The sequence below is a fragment of the Macrosteles quadrilineatus genome, unplaced genomic scaffold (assembly GCF_028750875.1).
Source record: "Macrosteles quadrilineatus isolate MER2022 unplaced genomic scaffold, UCM_ALF_1.0 Scaffold_5__1_contigs__length_97177068, whole genome shotgun sequence".
Classification (NCBI taxonomy): domain Eukaryota; kingdom Metazoa; phylum Arthropoda; class Insecta; order Hemiptera; family Cicadellidae; genus Macrosteles; species Macrosteles quadrilineatus.
This window is the reverse complement of record NW_026542598.1, coordinates 70,545,957-70,562,040: the sequence shown is the minus strand read 5'-3', so window position 1 is coordinate 70,562,040 and position 16,084 is coordinate 70,545,957. Positions and strand designations below refer to the sequence as shown.

Genomic DNA, 16,084 nt, shown 5'->3' with positions numbered 1-16,084 from the left:
TTTACTATGAATGCATTTTTTCTCATAAAAGATAAGTTGTATTTCTTATACTCTTTCTTATGATTGTACGGTAAGTACATTAAATTGTTGATATTTTCCTTTGGTTCTAAATTGAATATCTTCATTACAGTTTGCGGAGGTACCATCCGATCAGTAAGTGGGTCGATTGCAACACCAAACTATCCAGAAGATTATCCTGACAACAAAGAGTGCATTTGGATCATCCACGTACCTCAAGGCCGGCAGATAAAACTCAGATTTGAATCTCTTGACATTGAAAATACTTCACCTAGTTGCGCCTATGACAGTTTAACCATCAGGTTAGTCATTTATCTAAAAATGTAGTTAAAAGTAAAAATTATCTAGGTCTACTCTAAATATAAATACTCGTCGCATCAAACCTACAGACTAAGAGAATTTACATTTACCTGGTTAAATTTTTTACCTAAACATTCCCTTAAAATTGTAAGATTTATTTCCCATTTAAAAAACACTAATTTAAATTAGTACTTAGGTTTGCTACTACAGGGAAGGAAATAATACAAATTTGAACGAATGTTGTTTTTGGCCTCTGGGGACATCAAAATGAAAAAGTAAATGGGTCCCGGACTTATGCCACCTACGGTAATAGCTACTTATCCTAGAGGGAAATTCGCTAAAAAATACCACATTTGGATAATTTGTCGGTTACAGATTTTCCCCCAAACAATTTTTGAACAATGAATTTGTGTAAAAGACAATAGACAAATTTATGTGGTTTCAATTGTCTTGTGGTATTAAATAAACTAGTGTACATGTTGCTCGAAATCGAGCAATCGCAAAGAAATAAAGGAGTTATTTAAAAACAGATAACTTATTTAAGAACAAATATAAGTCATAAATTTCTATGAGTTCGAAGATTCAACTCAAAGATTACGTAACTAATCTATCTATATAAATAAAATTAGAGTTTTGTCTGTACATTGCTTAGAATCATGCAGTTTTTGGTTATTTTTACGTTTCATAGCCTAAGAAAGCCGAAACGAGTCTTATCTCAATTTCTGTCTGTATGTCTGTCTGTCCATTCTGTGACTCGGTCTGTAACGCCAAAATGTCATTTTACGCGGCCTACTCCTAGAAAACTAGAGTACCGATCACGGTTCTAATAATTTTTCTGTATTTAATGGATTGGTAAGAGTGTCTTTGGCTATAAAAACATGGCCTCGCTTCTTTGAAAACAAAATAACAAACCACCAAAAACCCAATTTTGTTTGATTTTTGTCAAATTTTCTCCCAATGTTTACTATTACATTTTATGAAATATCAATCAGCTGTTTGGATTAGTTCTCACTTCTAGCTGTCACTGATATGCTTACATTCAAAGTTGTTTACAAATACCGCAACCATTTCCGATCAAGTTTTGTCAGCACATCCAAACCAAGTGAGATTAAAAACTTTGTGCCTTACTTAACCGCTTTAATTAATCGCAAGTGCAACGATTGTTCTTGAGTTTTGATAACCGGGGAAAATACCGTGAATCAGTGTTGTATTATTGCAAGGAAACTTACATTTTTTTAATCATCGTCACCAATACCGTAGCTTAGAAAGGTTTCCACACATTGACGGCGCTTCAAGGACAGTTGTGTTAAGTGCAAAGTAAAAAATCACAACTGCATTGGGTGATCGTGGATGTTGCTGCGATCTTGGAAGATCTTTCTAATTTCGCTGTGATCGTACCGTAACAGAGGTTTAACTTAAGGCCGTTTGGCCGCTAGGCTAGTCTGAAGGTGAGGAGCAGTAGTTCTACCCGTCGCCACCGCGCGCGCTTGGATGTCCGTTTGGAGGCAGCGCTGTAGGTGTGTGTTTGAGCTGTCCCCCCTCACCCCTCCTCACACCACACACTGCATCACTGGTTCTCGTATACGCGAGGCCTTGCACGGGCACGGCCCGTCGTATCCGCGGTCCGGGCTAGCAACCCTGAACCAAATCACGTTGCTAACTGACTTGTTATTTATTTACCCAAATATATGTATCACACTGAGTTTATTATTATGTCGTTGGTAAAAAATTATTTATCTCCAGAATAATGTCGATGAAGTATTACATAGCCATTACTTAAAACAAAGGAATAACATTATTGTTGCCTTTTGAAAATTAATATACTAAGTTATCTTACCTTCGTCAACCGGCTCCTAGAAGTAACAAATGTTTTTTTAGCTGTGTTATAACCTATATGTTACACTACCAAGAGCTGATTGGCGAAGGTAACTGTAGATTTTGGATTAGTCACAAGATCGGTCCAGGGCCTAAACATATGCATTGTAATAGTAACATCAACATTGACAATAAAATAGAGATATAACCATTACATAAAAACATAGCTTATTTGATATTCTATCCTTTGTTGGGGTTGTCTTCGTCCCTAACTACCCAATCAAAAGCATTATGTCATCTATCGTCATGACATATTGCACAGCAGCTTAGCAGGCAGGGAAGGAGCAGACGACTACTCTCAGTGCCAGTATAGCTTGACCATGAATCTATCGCGATATTTCTTGGTTATGCTTCCGTTTTATTATGGCAAATAAAATGTGATTATAAACAATAACGTGGGAAACTCCTGTATTACAGTAATAGTACAAAATAGGTAAATATATAATGCATTTCAACCCATATTATTAATCGTAATACTAAACCTCTTACAGTCACAATTAAATTAATTTGTAGCCTAAACAATTGTAAATGAGAAATAAGCAAAATAGCAATATTGGAAATGGTGTAAACTGTTAAAAACTCTGTTAAATTTTCAGATAATTTTCTTAACAACTTAACACATTTTCTTACCACTGTATTAGCGTATTAAAAAAGTTCATGAAATACCTAAATCTCTAGTTGTGTACATAAAGGTTACAAATGAAAATGAAAATGCAGGTTTTTAAAGGGGATTTAATACTACAATAAAAAATACAGTAAATATTTATATTTATTACAAGTAACTTTTGGTTTCCTCACCCTTGGTAACGAGCGTCCGCTACATATCATTCTACTGATACTGATGGATTCGGTTCTGAAAACAAAAAACAAACTAACCATCACTAATGACTCAAAAGACAGGAAATTGAAGACGAGGGATTGTCAAAATATAATACTAATGTACTAATGATTGCATTGTCTAGTGAGAAAATTGTCTTATGTTATAATGTTATTCATTATTATAATGACAGTTTGAAATCAATCGCATGACAGTTTGTTGAAATTTATTGTGTGTGATTTCAAATATTTTAATTTATTATTTTACCTACCCACCCTACCGACCTGGTTCACAGGTCTTGATTTCAACCAGCAACCTGCGGATTACGAGTAAGAAAATCAAGTTACTTGACCGTATAATTTAAGTTGATGAAAAATATTTTTTACATACCTTTTGACTTTTTGGATTTTTGCCTCTCCTCAATAGCAAGGAGGATACATTCCGGATCCCTCACTCTTAGGCCTCTGACGATCCTGCTGTCTGCTATTTCGGGAAGGACGCAGCCGAAATAAAACTTTTCTAGTTTCGGCACCATGACTTTCTCCCACAGGGTTTTGTCGATTGGGATCCTCTCTATAGCCATTTCCTCTGTTTTTGTCAAAACGACAAGATCGCACCATTTTCTGTGTGTGATGCACAGCTGCAATTAGGTGTATTTGAAAGAAATAATTATGTTTTCTTTTTAGCTGTAAATTGTTATTAGGGCCCAGTTCCAAACACAATTTTTTTTTCTTAACAGCTGATTTTAGGTCCTCAGTCACGCTAGGTAGACATTTCACTTCAATCAACCCCTCCTCACCGACCAAACCGTCAGGACTTGCCCCGAGAAAAGGGTATTCGGTGGAGACAAACAGTCCACATTCCTCAACTTTGAGGCCAGTTGCAGCCTCGTATTTAGTTATAGCCTTTTTCTCATTTAGGCGTCCAAAAATTATATTTTCAGAATTCAGCTCTCTGCTGTACAATATCGATTTTACCAAGTTGTGACAAGGAGTATGGTCCAGCCGTTTTACAACTTGCCCAAATGCTGAGGCCGTAATTAGGTTCAACCGTTTTTCCTTCCACAAACGATTGTTGTGCTGGCCAACAGTTTGCCTTTCAATTTGGCCTGCCCTTTTTGATTCATCATTTAAAGTTTTAATTACTTCATTCATTTTTTTGGTCAAAGCATGTTCTTCAACGTCTGGTTCAATGGCCAGCGGGCCATACTCCTTGTCAGGGCCAGCAGATTTTTTTGCTTTTCTCGTTGGTTTTTGCGTACTGTACCGCAACGACCTTTTGGCCCTTATCTTTTCCCTGCTCATAATTTTTTTCTTAAAATTGTGTCCTGGACTTCTGCCTTGGAAAGATTTCCAGGGGCTTAGATGCCAACTGGGTCCTGCGCCGTGACTCAACCCAGCAGCAAAGCATCTACCTTGGTACGAGCCTTTGTACGAATAGTTGACCCGTTTGCCACCAATAAACTTGGATACCAAGCCCATATACCTGAAATTAGAGTATGTATATAAAAAAAACACGTAATTACTAGTTATGTTACCTGCAAACATTGTGCAATGTTCTTTATTCCATCGTAGCAGACCTGCATATATACCGAATTTCTAAAAGAATAATTTGATTTATGTAATATTTTGTAACACGTATAATGGATAATGGACGTGAAAAGTAGAAAATAAATTTATTTTTCATAATTTGATTTTGAAATATTCACATTTTTAACCAAAAAATTTCAATATCTCATAAGTAAAACTTGATAACAAAAAAATGACTGCAACAATGAGTTTAGATTAAAAAAAGTAGTTCGAAATGATGGGTCACAACACACCCTTCATATTTAAAATAATGTATCAAATTTCAAAATGGCGGATCCAAGATGGCGGCCGAAAAAAATACATCAGTCATAAGAAAGAGAAAATATGTTGACAATGACTGGTAGTGTATACTTATCTTTATCTAGCACTATTTTGAGATTATGGTCCTTAGTTTGTAAATGCACAATGTTAAAATGGGCTAAAAATAAAGTTTTAAAAAGCCCTCATAACTTTGGAATGAATCAATATTTTTTTAAACGGTTTGTGGCATTGTAATCAGGGTAAAAATCTAGCTCAAAATAATGGGTCACAACCCCACCTTTACATTGGAAAAAAAAATTTGCATCCAATATGGCGGATCCAAGATGGCGGCCAGAAATTACCACCTTGTCAAAATGAAGTTCTTACTACTCAACAATGTTTGGAAGCGGTCTGGGATTAAAATTTTAAAAAATGTAGGAAAAAGTTGGGGGGGGGGGACATTTAAAACTCACCCTGTATGTATGTATGTATGTATGTTGTAAGTGAATTGTTGTTTGCTTTATTGGTGTGTACTTTTGCATTACCTTTCTGCACTGTTTGTGGTGGCATTCATCACTAGAGAATCAGCTTTTCTGACAACTCGGTCCACCAGTTTATGGATTTCAGCTGAAAACGCTGGGTCAAGATTTTGCAAGACGTTGACATCATTTGATTCTTTGTCCTGGCAGTAGGCTTCTCTACATCTTTGATGGTCCCCAAAAACATGATTAGGTGCATTTTTTAAATCTGTCCTCAGGTCTTCTATTTCTTTCAAATTTTTGGAAACTCCTAAAAAAGTGAACACTGTGTCATAGGTGTTTTACTGCACGGGACATGTAATAATCTTTCGTATCAATTCAAATAAAATCTATAACATTTTCCTAGACGCTATAATAGGGCATAATCGTCTGCAAAATATTCCTTTTTAAGAACATTTAATTAGTGTCATACCGTTTATAATACTAAAAAGATGAACTAAAATTGTGGTAATCTTTTAATGTCTCTAATTAAATTAAAACATATACATATGACACATCATATCTCCCCATATCAATGCTATGGAAAAAAAGTTGTCTGGTTCGAGCGGTTGTTATTATTATTATGAAAATAGCCCAAGGAATGCCGGTATTATTGCTAGTTTTTGATGTAATAAATATTGAATACATTTACACAATTATTTTGTGAGTGAGAAATACCTGATAACTTGATTGCTGTCCATACACCTTTCACAAGTCTTTCAAGTCTGGGAATTTTCTTTCCATCAGGTATGCCTAGCAATAAGCGCCTGGATTCCAGAGGGAATTGGGTATTTGATGCCAACTTATGAAGACTATCGCTCAATGCTCTCGTCATGTGGTTAGCGCATTCGACTTCATGGACAATACGCCCGTAACTACATCCTTCTTGGATTCGAGCATAAACACTCGAGTCCCCATCTCCAATGTAGTTCCTATAAACAAAAGTCTCTATATTAGACTTGCTCACTGTTAGTAGTACAACACTATTGCAATACTGCAATAATTATGAAGCGGATGAATGTCGGTGAAAAACAAAACTGATTGTAGAGAAATAATAATAAGCTGGAGGGGGCAAAATGTAATCTAGTTAGCATATATAGGGCTAATATGATTATAGCAAAAATAACACTTTCTGAATTATTATTATTATATACATATATTACCTATTTCATTATATTCATATTTATTAAATAACGTGTTGCTGTATTTAACAATACCAAGCCTAGTTTAAATTTATGATAATCGTATAATAAAGAATAGCCTACCTGTAAATGAGACCATAGTCAGCTTCACTTCTCTTGAAAGCCTCTACAATTACACTAGTCTCCATTCCAGTGGATGGACCAGAGTAGTTTTTAAAACATTCGTGTTCAGGCACTTCCGTTTTTTTCCTTTTTGCCTTAGAACAGACGTAACAAAATTTGTTCCTGACTCCAAGAAACAAAATTTTCTTCGTCTCAGCTCCAATAACGACGCCCTAAGAATCAAAATAACAATTTATTTAGAAACACAGGTAATTGGTCAAATGTTATTTTATGACCCCTCTACTGGGAATTCTTGCATTACGGACGACATTAAAAGAGTACTCTTTTGTAGTAATTACTATTACCTAATTGACACGGCTAATAATATACATCTGGATACATGAGTTGGCAAAATTTGTAATATTTCATTTAATTTATTTTAACTTAGGCCTAATATAATTTTATTTAAACCTGCCAGTTGTCTTGTTGCTCGTATCGGAGCAATTTTCACAAAGAAATATTTTTTTTTAGTTTTAAAAAAGGACAAGATTCCCGTACGTAGAACGGACAAACAGCTAGTAGTATAAATATATATAAAATAAATATAAATATAAATATAAATATATATATATATAGTATAAATAAGTCAACCCTTTGTATGTCTTTTAATTTGATCCAAATGCTGAATTTGTGACACAAAAGCTTAATGTTTACAGCTGTTATGTTAAGCAAATTACAGTATTTTATGCCAAAAGCTAGTTTAGAATCTTAGCGTCGGCTGCTAGACTTTTTTAAAATTAAAACTTAATTTCTAAAAAACTGGGACTCTAAACTAAAATTATGGCTTCAACATTCCCTAGTTCTCAAAATTACCTTTCTTTCAACACAAAAATAATGAAAATCCGTCAAGTGGTTGATTCAGAATCGTGAAATAAAAAAACCCTGTTTCGTTTTAATATTATTGATAGCAAACATCTCAAACGGATGACAACTATTTGTTAGTAGATACGCATGATAAAGGCTCTATCTGCGATGATAATGACTGACGAAATATAAGTATCTAGATAATATTATGTAATTCGTGACTAAAACATGAACATTCTTTTAGTAGTAATCGTAATTAGAAACATAATTATAATGTATAGTTAACATACCACTCCCGATGACGAATTCATGCCATGGCCATATGATCGTTTACCCCAGCCTCCGTCACCGATCACTGTTATGTACGGCTTCCCATTCAAAAGATTTCCCTTTTCAGTGGCTATCCTCTTTTCCTCCTCGGCATTAGCTGTCATTTTTTTAACCAATGTCTCCTCCCAGACCTGAAGAATAAAGTATACGATGAAGCTTGTATTTATAAACTATACACATACACCCACCCTTAAGATTGTTAAAAACGTTAACAGCCTTTGTTCCTATTCAGCCGAGACAATACCGGAGCCAAGACGATGGGTGTGGTGGGGCCGTGTGACCACCTAACCAATGGAATTGGTAACGTGGGAAAAATTACATCTTTTATAAGCTGTAAAAATGAAAAAGATAAAGTGATGATAATAATGATAACAAAAGAATGCAATTATTACCACTTTATCCTATTTTAATATCCCTCTTCTAATCAGATTCAATAAATCCTAACTTCACCATTATTTCTTTTCACTATCATATCGTATACTGCTGTTGGTGATACGTTATTTCCCTTACCTACCATATTTCATTACTCTTTAGGTCCACACACGTATGATAATTACTTTATGAGTACACCGATTTTCCCATATTGACTAATTTTATGTAATACTTAGAAGTTGAGTTAACAAAATAGGTAAAGTTTTCTTACCTGACCAACTCTGGTTTCATGTTTTCTAAATTTTTTTGGTCCTATGGTTGGTATATCCATGACTGCTAGCAGTTCTTCTGTTTGGGAGTATCCGATGCCAACAGACACTGATCCCCATACTAAGGCATCATTTAATTCTTCCTCCTTATCGATGGGATCGGTTGTGACAAATCTATCCCCGTCACAATTGTCACAATGAAAATGCAGTTTTGTAACCAGACCCTTTTGGGTTTCTTTCACTAGATTGTAGTGCCCTGTAGTGCATGATTTGCTGTGGTTAGCCAAGGAAGTGATTTCTTTTAAAAAATGACTTATATCAACAATGCGTCGACCAACTACAATTGGCTCATGCGATTCAAACAATGATTGAGGTAGACATTCCTCCACATACGAGTCTTCTAAACAAATGTCCATGCTGTTTTCTGTCACAGATTCATCTGATTTTCTCTCGTAAGTTTTAGGATTTGTATCACGGTAACTGGAACTAAATATATCCTTATAATTTAAAAGATTGTTATTCATACTGTTATGCATATTGTTATAAAAGCAGTGCGATATTAAATTGAAAATAATATATAAACTAACCTATTCGTATAAACCAACTATCAACTCCTTACAAAAAACATCTTTTGAAGAACATATTTGATTACATTTTGATTAGCTGGATAATTTAATTGCTGTTAATATTTCAGTTTCAATTCAAGTAATGTGTCGCAACAGTCATTATATTTTTGTACAAGTCTAAGAAAGTACAAAGTGAAATGATTAATGCTATCTAACTGTTATTAAACTGTTTACGAATCATGTTAACGGTCCGTATGAACTTGTAAGTAGCAAGTTGAGGATGAGCATACTGCGTTGTCTGTCTGTCATCGATGAGTCACTAGGACGGCGCCGGCGAGGCGTCACAACAACACTTCCACTTCCTACCGGCACACCTACACCTCCGCTCACAATCCCTCACACCAGTCACCACACTAAACTGCGTATATTGTGCACTAGTGTAGTTGACAACAGTTCATACTCAATGTCAGTTGACAATCAATGTCAAATAAATTCTCTTGTAAAATGGCGTTTCCCGTGCATGTAATAAATAACTAAAAATACTTCTTTCTACTTGTAACCAGTGGTTCAGGACACGAAATGTGGTTGCGGTGCTGTTTCTTTGCGTGTTACTAGCAATATTATTTTCGTGATTGATTTCGTTTTCAAATCTATATATTTAATACACAGTTGTAACACTGTTTTCTCTGTTATTACTGGACCGATCTACAAGATGTATGTCTCAAATTAAAGGATGTAATGCATAGATTTGCCGAACTTCCTTAGAATTTAAGTTTTTTCTAAGGGCTAAGCACTACAGCCCTTCAAAGGTCGAGTCAATACAATTCTTATGGAAGATTTTAATACACAGTTCATAAATGATTTGTCAGCTGTTTAATGTTTGTCACACATTTGTTATTGTTTTTATAACCTCACTGTCGGTGTGTATTTATTAATCTAGAAGTTCCTGTTATTTTCTCTTTTATTATTATATTTCTTTTATTATTTTGTCTTTTATTTTATCTATTTTTTTTCAATTTCTAATATTATTATTTCCTGATAGCGGAAATCTCTCACGCACGGGTAGTAGCCTATGTGAGAGGCATTTCATATGAATGACTATGTTAGTATATTATTTTATTTATTTATATCTTTGCATAACTATGCAATTTTTACTGGCAAAGCGTAACAATGTATTTACTTACTGAAATAAACATGATTTTGATTTGATTTCATTTGATTTGACAATATTCCCTACAGAGCATGGGCGGCTAACTAGTAAACTATTACGTCCCTGTTACTAACTTGGTTGAAATAAGTCGAATTCCATCAGTTTTTGAGTCGACTGTTCTAAAGTCATCGGAAATTATTACTGTTTTTCTTTTTAAAATAACGTCAATTTTTTGAAATCACTCAAACTCGAGCAACAGGTAGGCCTACACTAGCTATTATACATTTTAAAACAACTCAACTTACCTAGTTGATGCCAAAAGTCTGTCGAATATAGCATCGTTGGTTTCTTCGACAACACCAGAACATATATCAACTGCACTTGCTTTAGCTTTTAACCTGGCTTTAGCACATATTGAACGTTTGTTGCGTTTAGTTTTATGGTATTTGGCTTTTCTGGGTGCCATAATTATAAATCTATACGAGTACAATGTGAAATCGCGTAGACTTATAGTTGTTCTAAAAACTAGAACAAGGTTTAAATCACAAAAAATATATGAAAGATTAAACACTAAGGTACCATACAATCGCAGCACAACAAACAAACTGACGTACGCAACTCGAACACGTGGCCGGTGACAGGTAGACAGTGTTGAGAAGAGCGCGCGGGAACGAGGTGAGAGTGGTGTAGGCGCGGGGGAACGGGGAGGGACGGGCGTGCGCCCGCGCGCCGTGGGTGCGCGTCTGGGCACTGTACACACACGCAACGCCTCGCCACCGTATTTTGCTAACATTTTGTTTTCCATTACACTCCTAAACTGTTTGAGTTTCTTAATGTAATTAATTTTTTATTTATACTTCAAGTAGTTGCCCGTCTATACAGCTAATTTTTGTTGCAATACCACAAACCGCATAATTGTAGTGATTTTTTTTAAAATGTCACATTTTTTATTTATAATTTTTATGAAAATTGAAATAGCTCATGAAGTTAAGGGGCATTAAACAATGGTTTTTGTAATTTTTGGTGTCTCAGTCTACATCCGTTCTTGAGTTTAACGGTAAAAGAAGAGTACACTTTAAAGCACTATATCTCACTTAATAAATGGGGGAAAAAAAATTAAAAACCATTTTTTACATTCTTATTAATAGCTTAATGAATTGGTAAGAAAAAAAAATAAAAATAAAATATTTTTAAAAATGGGCCGAACACCCTTAACAGATGTAGCTAAACTTGCTTTTCCAATGTGTCACTTTTGGTTTCTACTTACTTACATTTCGACAACGATATCGGTACTTTTGCTACTTAGGAAATAAAACTACAAACGTACAAAACCCCAGATTAGTGCGTTTTTTGTCACATTTCCTCCGAATGTTTGCTAGATATATGTAGCCTACCGATTATTGTTTAGATATTACGTAATCTTTAAATAAGAAACCTTTGTTTGGATAAAGGTGGTTTCTTCAAACTGTCATTGATGTGTTAACAATAAAAGCTGCTTACAAATAATGTTATTAATGGGAAACAACTTTGATTTTCGAAAACTAAAAAAAAAAATTTAAAACCAAAGGAGATTAATAACTTCGGTACTGCACCACATCAAGTGAAAGTTTTTTTAGCAAACCATAGTGAGTTTTTAAAGCTTTACGTTGGTAACGTTACATGTTACATGTTTTGTGGCCTGTGTATTTATTTATTTATATATTTGCCAACAGATTAACACCTATAATACAGTTTTATTAGAAGGACAGGTTGAATTAGTCGCAAGTACTACTTACAGTTCTTTTCTCAAATGTAAACGTTGGTTTTTGGTAATGCTACTTTTCCTTTCCTTTTTTGGAACCGGTGGTAGCAGTAAGAATCATTTTTACATAACTTACAAACACATCACTATTTATTTATAAACACTGCACCTTATTGCTTATTTAATTTAATGCTGCTGCTTTTATGCTTATTTATTTGATTTCTTACTGTATAATTTTTAGCGTTTTCTGTCTGGACTCCAAAATGTTGTGTGGACTCAATTCTGTATTTGTGTGTGTATGTCTATTGGTAACGCATTAATGTCCTTATTTTTTGTGGAAAAGACAAGAGCACCTTTGTTAATAAAAATTTCAACCCGAATAAGTGTGCAGTAGTGAGGTTGAGGTAGTGTTTTAACTACTTTTAACCAGTGTGAAAAGTAACTTTCAATTATAGGCCTACCTTAGGGCTATGCCTCATAGATCTATACTGTAAAGCAATTCCTTTCATCGTTAGATATAAAATATGAACTAACACGATCGGGTGACATTTAATTGCGAAGCATTCGTTTTGGCTTTGAAACTGTCAGATATTGTATTTGAGAAGGTTTATATGTATTCCTAAACAATTATAGTTTTGCCATCATATCTGGAAAAATGCACACTAAATATGCAAACCAACTCCTGTTCTGAATATAAGGTTTTAACTTACTACTAGATTCCCGTACGTAGAACGGGCAAACCGCTAGTGATAATTAATACTCACTATGTAGTTAACAGTTCAATATAATCAACATTTCTTGTAAATATTTTATCAATTTTCAAAGTCTGATCTGGCTTTTAGTTTATTATAGAAATGTTTCACACTTATAGCCGCAATAGGTTGTCCATGTTGGTCTTTGTCAATGATAATGTAGTCTGCATGGTATCACCCATTGTCGCTAGTACGTTTACAAATTTCAGTCTTTATTTTAATAGCACCAAATAACCAAACTACCTGATTTTCTGCATAACCTCTCTGTCACATTTGTACAATTAACATATGTCCTTCTTCTCACTTAATTTCTGACAACGGCTGGAGTTTCATAACAATGTTTGTTTCCCATGTTAATCTCATGGAGAAATACAAATCTTTAAGGGGCCCCAGGGCCTTACTCTCTAATTATTTCCATAAAAAGAAAGTTTCCTGCACAACTTCACGTTACCCTCTTTCCAATGACACCAAAAACATGTCAATCGGTTCAGTAGTTTCGGAGGAGTAATTGTCACAAAAAACCTGCTTGCGTATTAAATAAGTATAGATGTACAGTATTTAATTTTATTTCCATCTGACTGTAGGAATGGATTGCACGAGACCTCACCAATTGTTGGCAAGTACTGTGGTAAAATGACGCCTCCTGAAGTTACATCTCTCACTAACGGACTCTGGATACACTTCAGCTCAGACAGATCCGCAACCTACAAAGGGTTCAGGGCTACTTGGGACGCGGCTACCACTGGTATTTATTACTATTTGTAGGCTACAGTAATGATTAATATTTAAGGAGGAATGTAGCAATGAACTTCTTTTGATTTCTAAGTAGTAGTGCAGTATACCTCATTTTGTCAAAATCTATTTTGTTTGGAATTTGGATGATTAGTTCTGTTGCACATGTATGACTCACATACTTAATTTCTTTGTTCACATCCTTGTAAACAAATAAGTCCCAAACCCTTTTGAGGGATTATTGAGGACATGGATGGAGGATTAGAGTAAATAGTGGTTTTCGCAACAGCCGAATAAAAGATAGTGCCTTAAAAGGTTCTACTAGTAGGATAATTTTAATACTTGCTTATACTACTTTACCTACGATTGTTTTCTTGCGTTTTTTGCTCAGCACTACCAGTTCCGATTAACTGATCTGCTGTTTGCTAAGGCTGAGACAGGAACACCTAGTAATAGTAATGAGTTTTTTCAGGCTCTGTCTTATGGTGGGTTGTAATCAGAAAACTGTCTGTCATCTAAATTGATACTATACTATTCTTTATATTTATTGCTAATGAAATCTTATCTGCAGGGTGTGGGGGTATTCTCACCAGCCCCTCTGGTACGCTGTATTCCCCCAACTACCCTCAGGGCTATGACAGGTTTGCTGAATGCTTCTTCAAGATCTCGATCTCCCAAGGAAGCAAAGTACGGCTTTCCATCGTGGATCTGGACTTAGAAGTGCACTCTCGTTGTATTCTTGACTACATCGAGGTAGGAAAGTTGGAAATAGTTCTGTGGATTTACCGCAATAGTACTACATTTTTCATTCATGGACCAGTGCCGCACATATGGGACGGCTAGTTTCTATCCGTTGACTGCTGTCGCAACAGCTGTTCACATTAAAAGTTAAAAAAGACTGACTTCGCATATTTGTGTCGGTCTCCCATTGATCGCAGCGTCCCATATATGTGGCGATCGGTAGCAAACATTTTACAGTTTTTGTCCTATTCTAAATTTTAAAACCCATCCTAATTGACATTATCCATACCAAAAAAAAATACAAAAAGATAGCTTGTAATTTCTTACTTTTCATTGCTCGGATTGTAAAATGTGTTATTTAGTGTATAGTATTGTACAAACTCATATGTTTTGAAGGTGTTTGATGGACTGGACCACAGAGCCAAATCCCTCGGCAGGTATTGCAGCCCAGCTCATCCTACTCATATAGAAGCCTCTCATGAGCAGATGTACATCAAGTTTAAGTCAGATATCAGCAACTCAGGCCGTGGATTCCACCTTAAATACGACACAGGTGTGAAAACTTAGGTATAGGAGAATATTTTAATATAGACAGTGATAGAGGCATATCGGGTGTTTTGATAACTTTGCCTTAAGCTTTTGATTCTACAAAAACACCTTCTAATGTATTTTTTCATGAAGTAAATACACAATAAGGGGCTTTCAACACAATAGCCAAAGTTCAAGCCTAGGCCAGGAGATTAAAGTCATGCTGCACCGTTGTTCAATTAAAATCTTTATAAACACATTTGTCAAATATACAGCTAATTACCTTGACTCCAGCTAATCCTTTTTTGCCTTATACAAATACGTATTAACCCCTGCAATGTGTGTCAATAAGAGGAAAGTTGTTTTTTATTTATCTAATCATAAAAATAAAATACATTTTGTATTAGCATCAGAATGTAACGTTTTTTGATAACTTGTTAGACTGCAATGTAACGCTGAGGAGCCACCACGGCGTGATCGAGTCGCCCAACTACCCTGGAAACTACGAGTCCAACGCCAACTGTATGTGGATGATCCAGGCACCCTTGGGTAACAAGATCAACATCAGCTTCGTCCACCTGGAGTTGGAGGAGAGCAGTCGACCTTATGCACCTCCGGGGACCAAACTGCAAGATTGCAGATACGACTTTGTAGAGGTATGTTACCAGCTTGAACCAACACTCTACATTTAGTGAAGAATTTAGCATTTCATTGGTTGTTAGAAGATGAATGAATACTCGTTGCCTTCTGGGTTCGACTGTGTTGTATGTGAATGGTGATTTTTCGGAGACGTTGGAGTTCTCCATCATCTGAGTCTTAAGGAGTAGATTGTGTTGTGTCTCATACTGGATATACGTTTGGGTGAAAACAGCAATGTCTCCGAAGCATCGGCATTCAAATATAGCTTCATATCACGGACCAACAACAAGAAAATCAGTAGATAGCACTTATGTTTATTGTTTAGTGGTTTACACCATTTAGTTATACACCACTAAGCTATTGTTAAATCTTGCATTTAAGCAATTTGGGGTTAGTGAATAGTTTGGCATCAGTACAAGGAGATTTTTTTTTCTCTGTAAAAGCTTATGCGACACATTCAGTAGAGTTTTGCTAGGATTTTGTATTTTGATAAATCTAAACATGGTGACACAGAAAAAACCCTGATATGATCCCCATATAGCTCTTTTGGCTCTGTTAGCGGTTAGGACTAGAAAGACTAATTTTAAATTTATGAAAAGGGTAGATTAAAAGAAAATCAGTTTTTTTTTAGCGAATTTCCCATATAGGGAATAAGCTATTACCGTAGGTCTCATGGTAAGACCTAGACCCGGGACCGATTTACTTTTTCGTTTTGAGGTCCCCAGAGGCCAAAAACACCATCCGTTCAAATTCATATATATATATATATATATATTTATATATATATATATATATTTAT

The 16,084-nt window shown here is 35.2% G+C and overlaps 1 protein-coding gene across 2 annotated transcripts in view; it reads left to right on the top strand.

Moving 5' to 3' along the window:
* The window catches only part of LOC128993929 (cubilin-like), a 100,652-nt gene that overhangs the window by 22,892 nt on the left and 61,676 nt on the right, over positions 1–16,084 (top strand). For both annotated transcript variants that reach the window (XM_054418053.1, XM_054418052.1), the window contains exons 23-27: positions 131–320; positions 13,230–13,390; positions 13,949–14,130; positions 14,515–14,671; positions 15,088–15,302. In XM_054418053.1, coding sequence (XP_054274028.1) covers positions 131–320; positions 13,230–13,390; positions 13,949–14,130; positions 14,515–14,671; positions 15,088–15,302 — 905 coding nt within the window. The remainder of the gene's footprint in view (positions 1–130; positions 321–13,229; positions 13,391–13,948; positions 14,131–14,514; positions 14,672–15,087; positions 15,303–16,084) is intronic.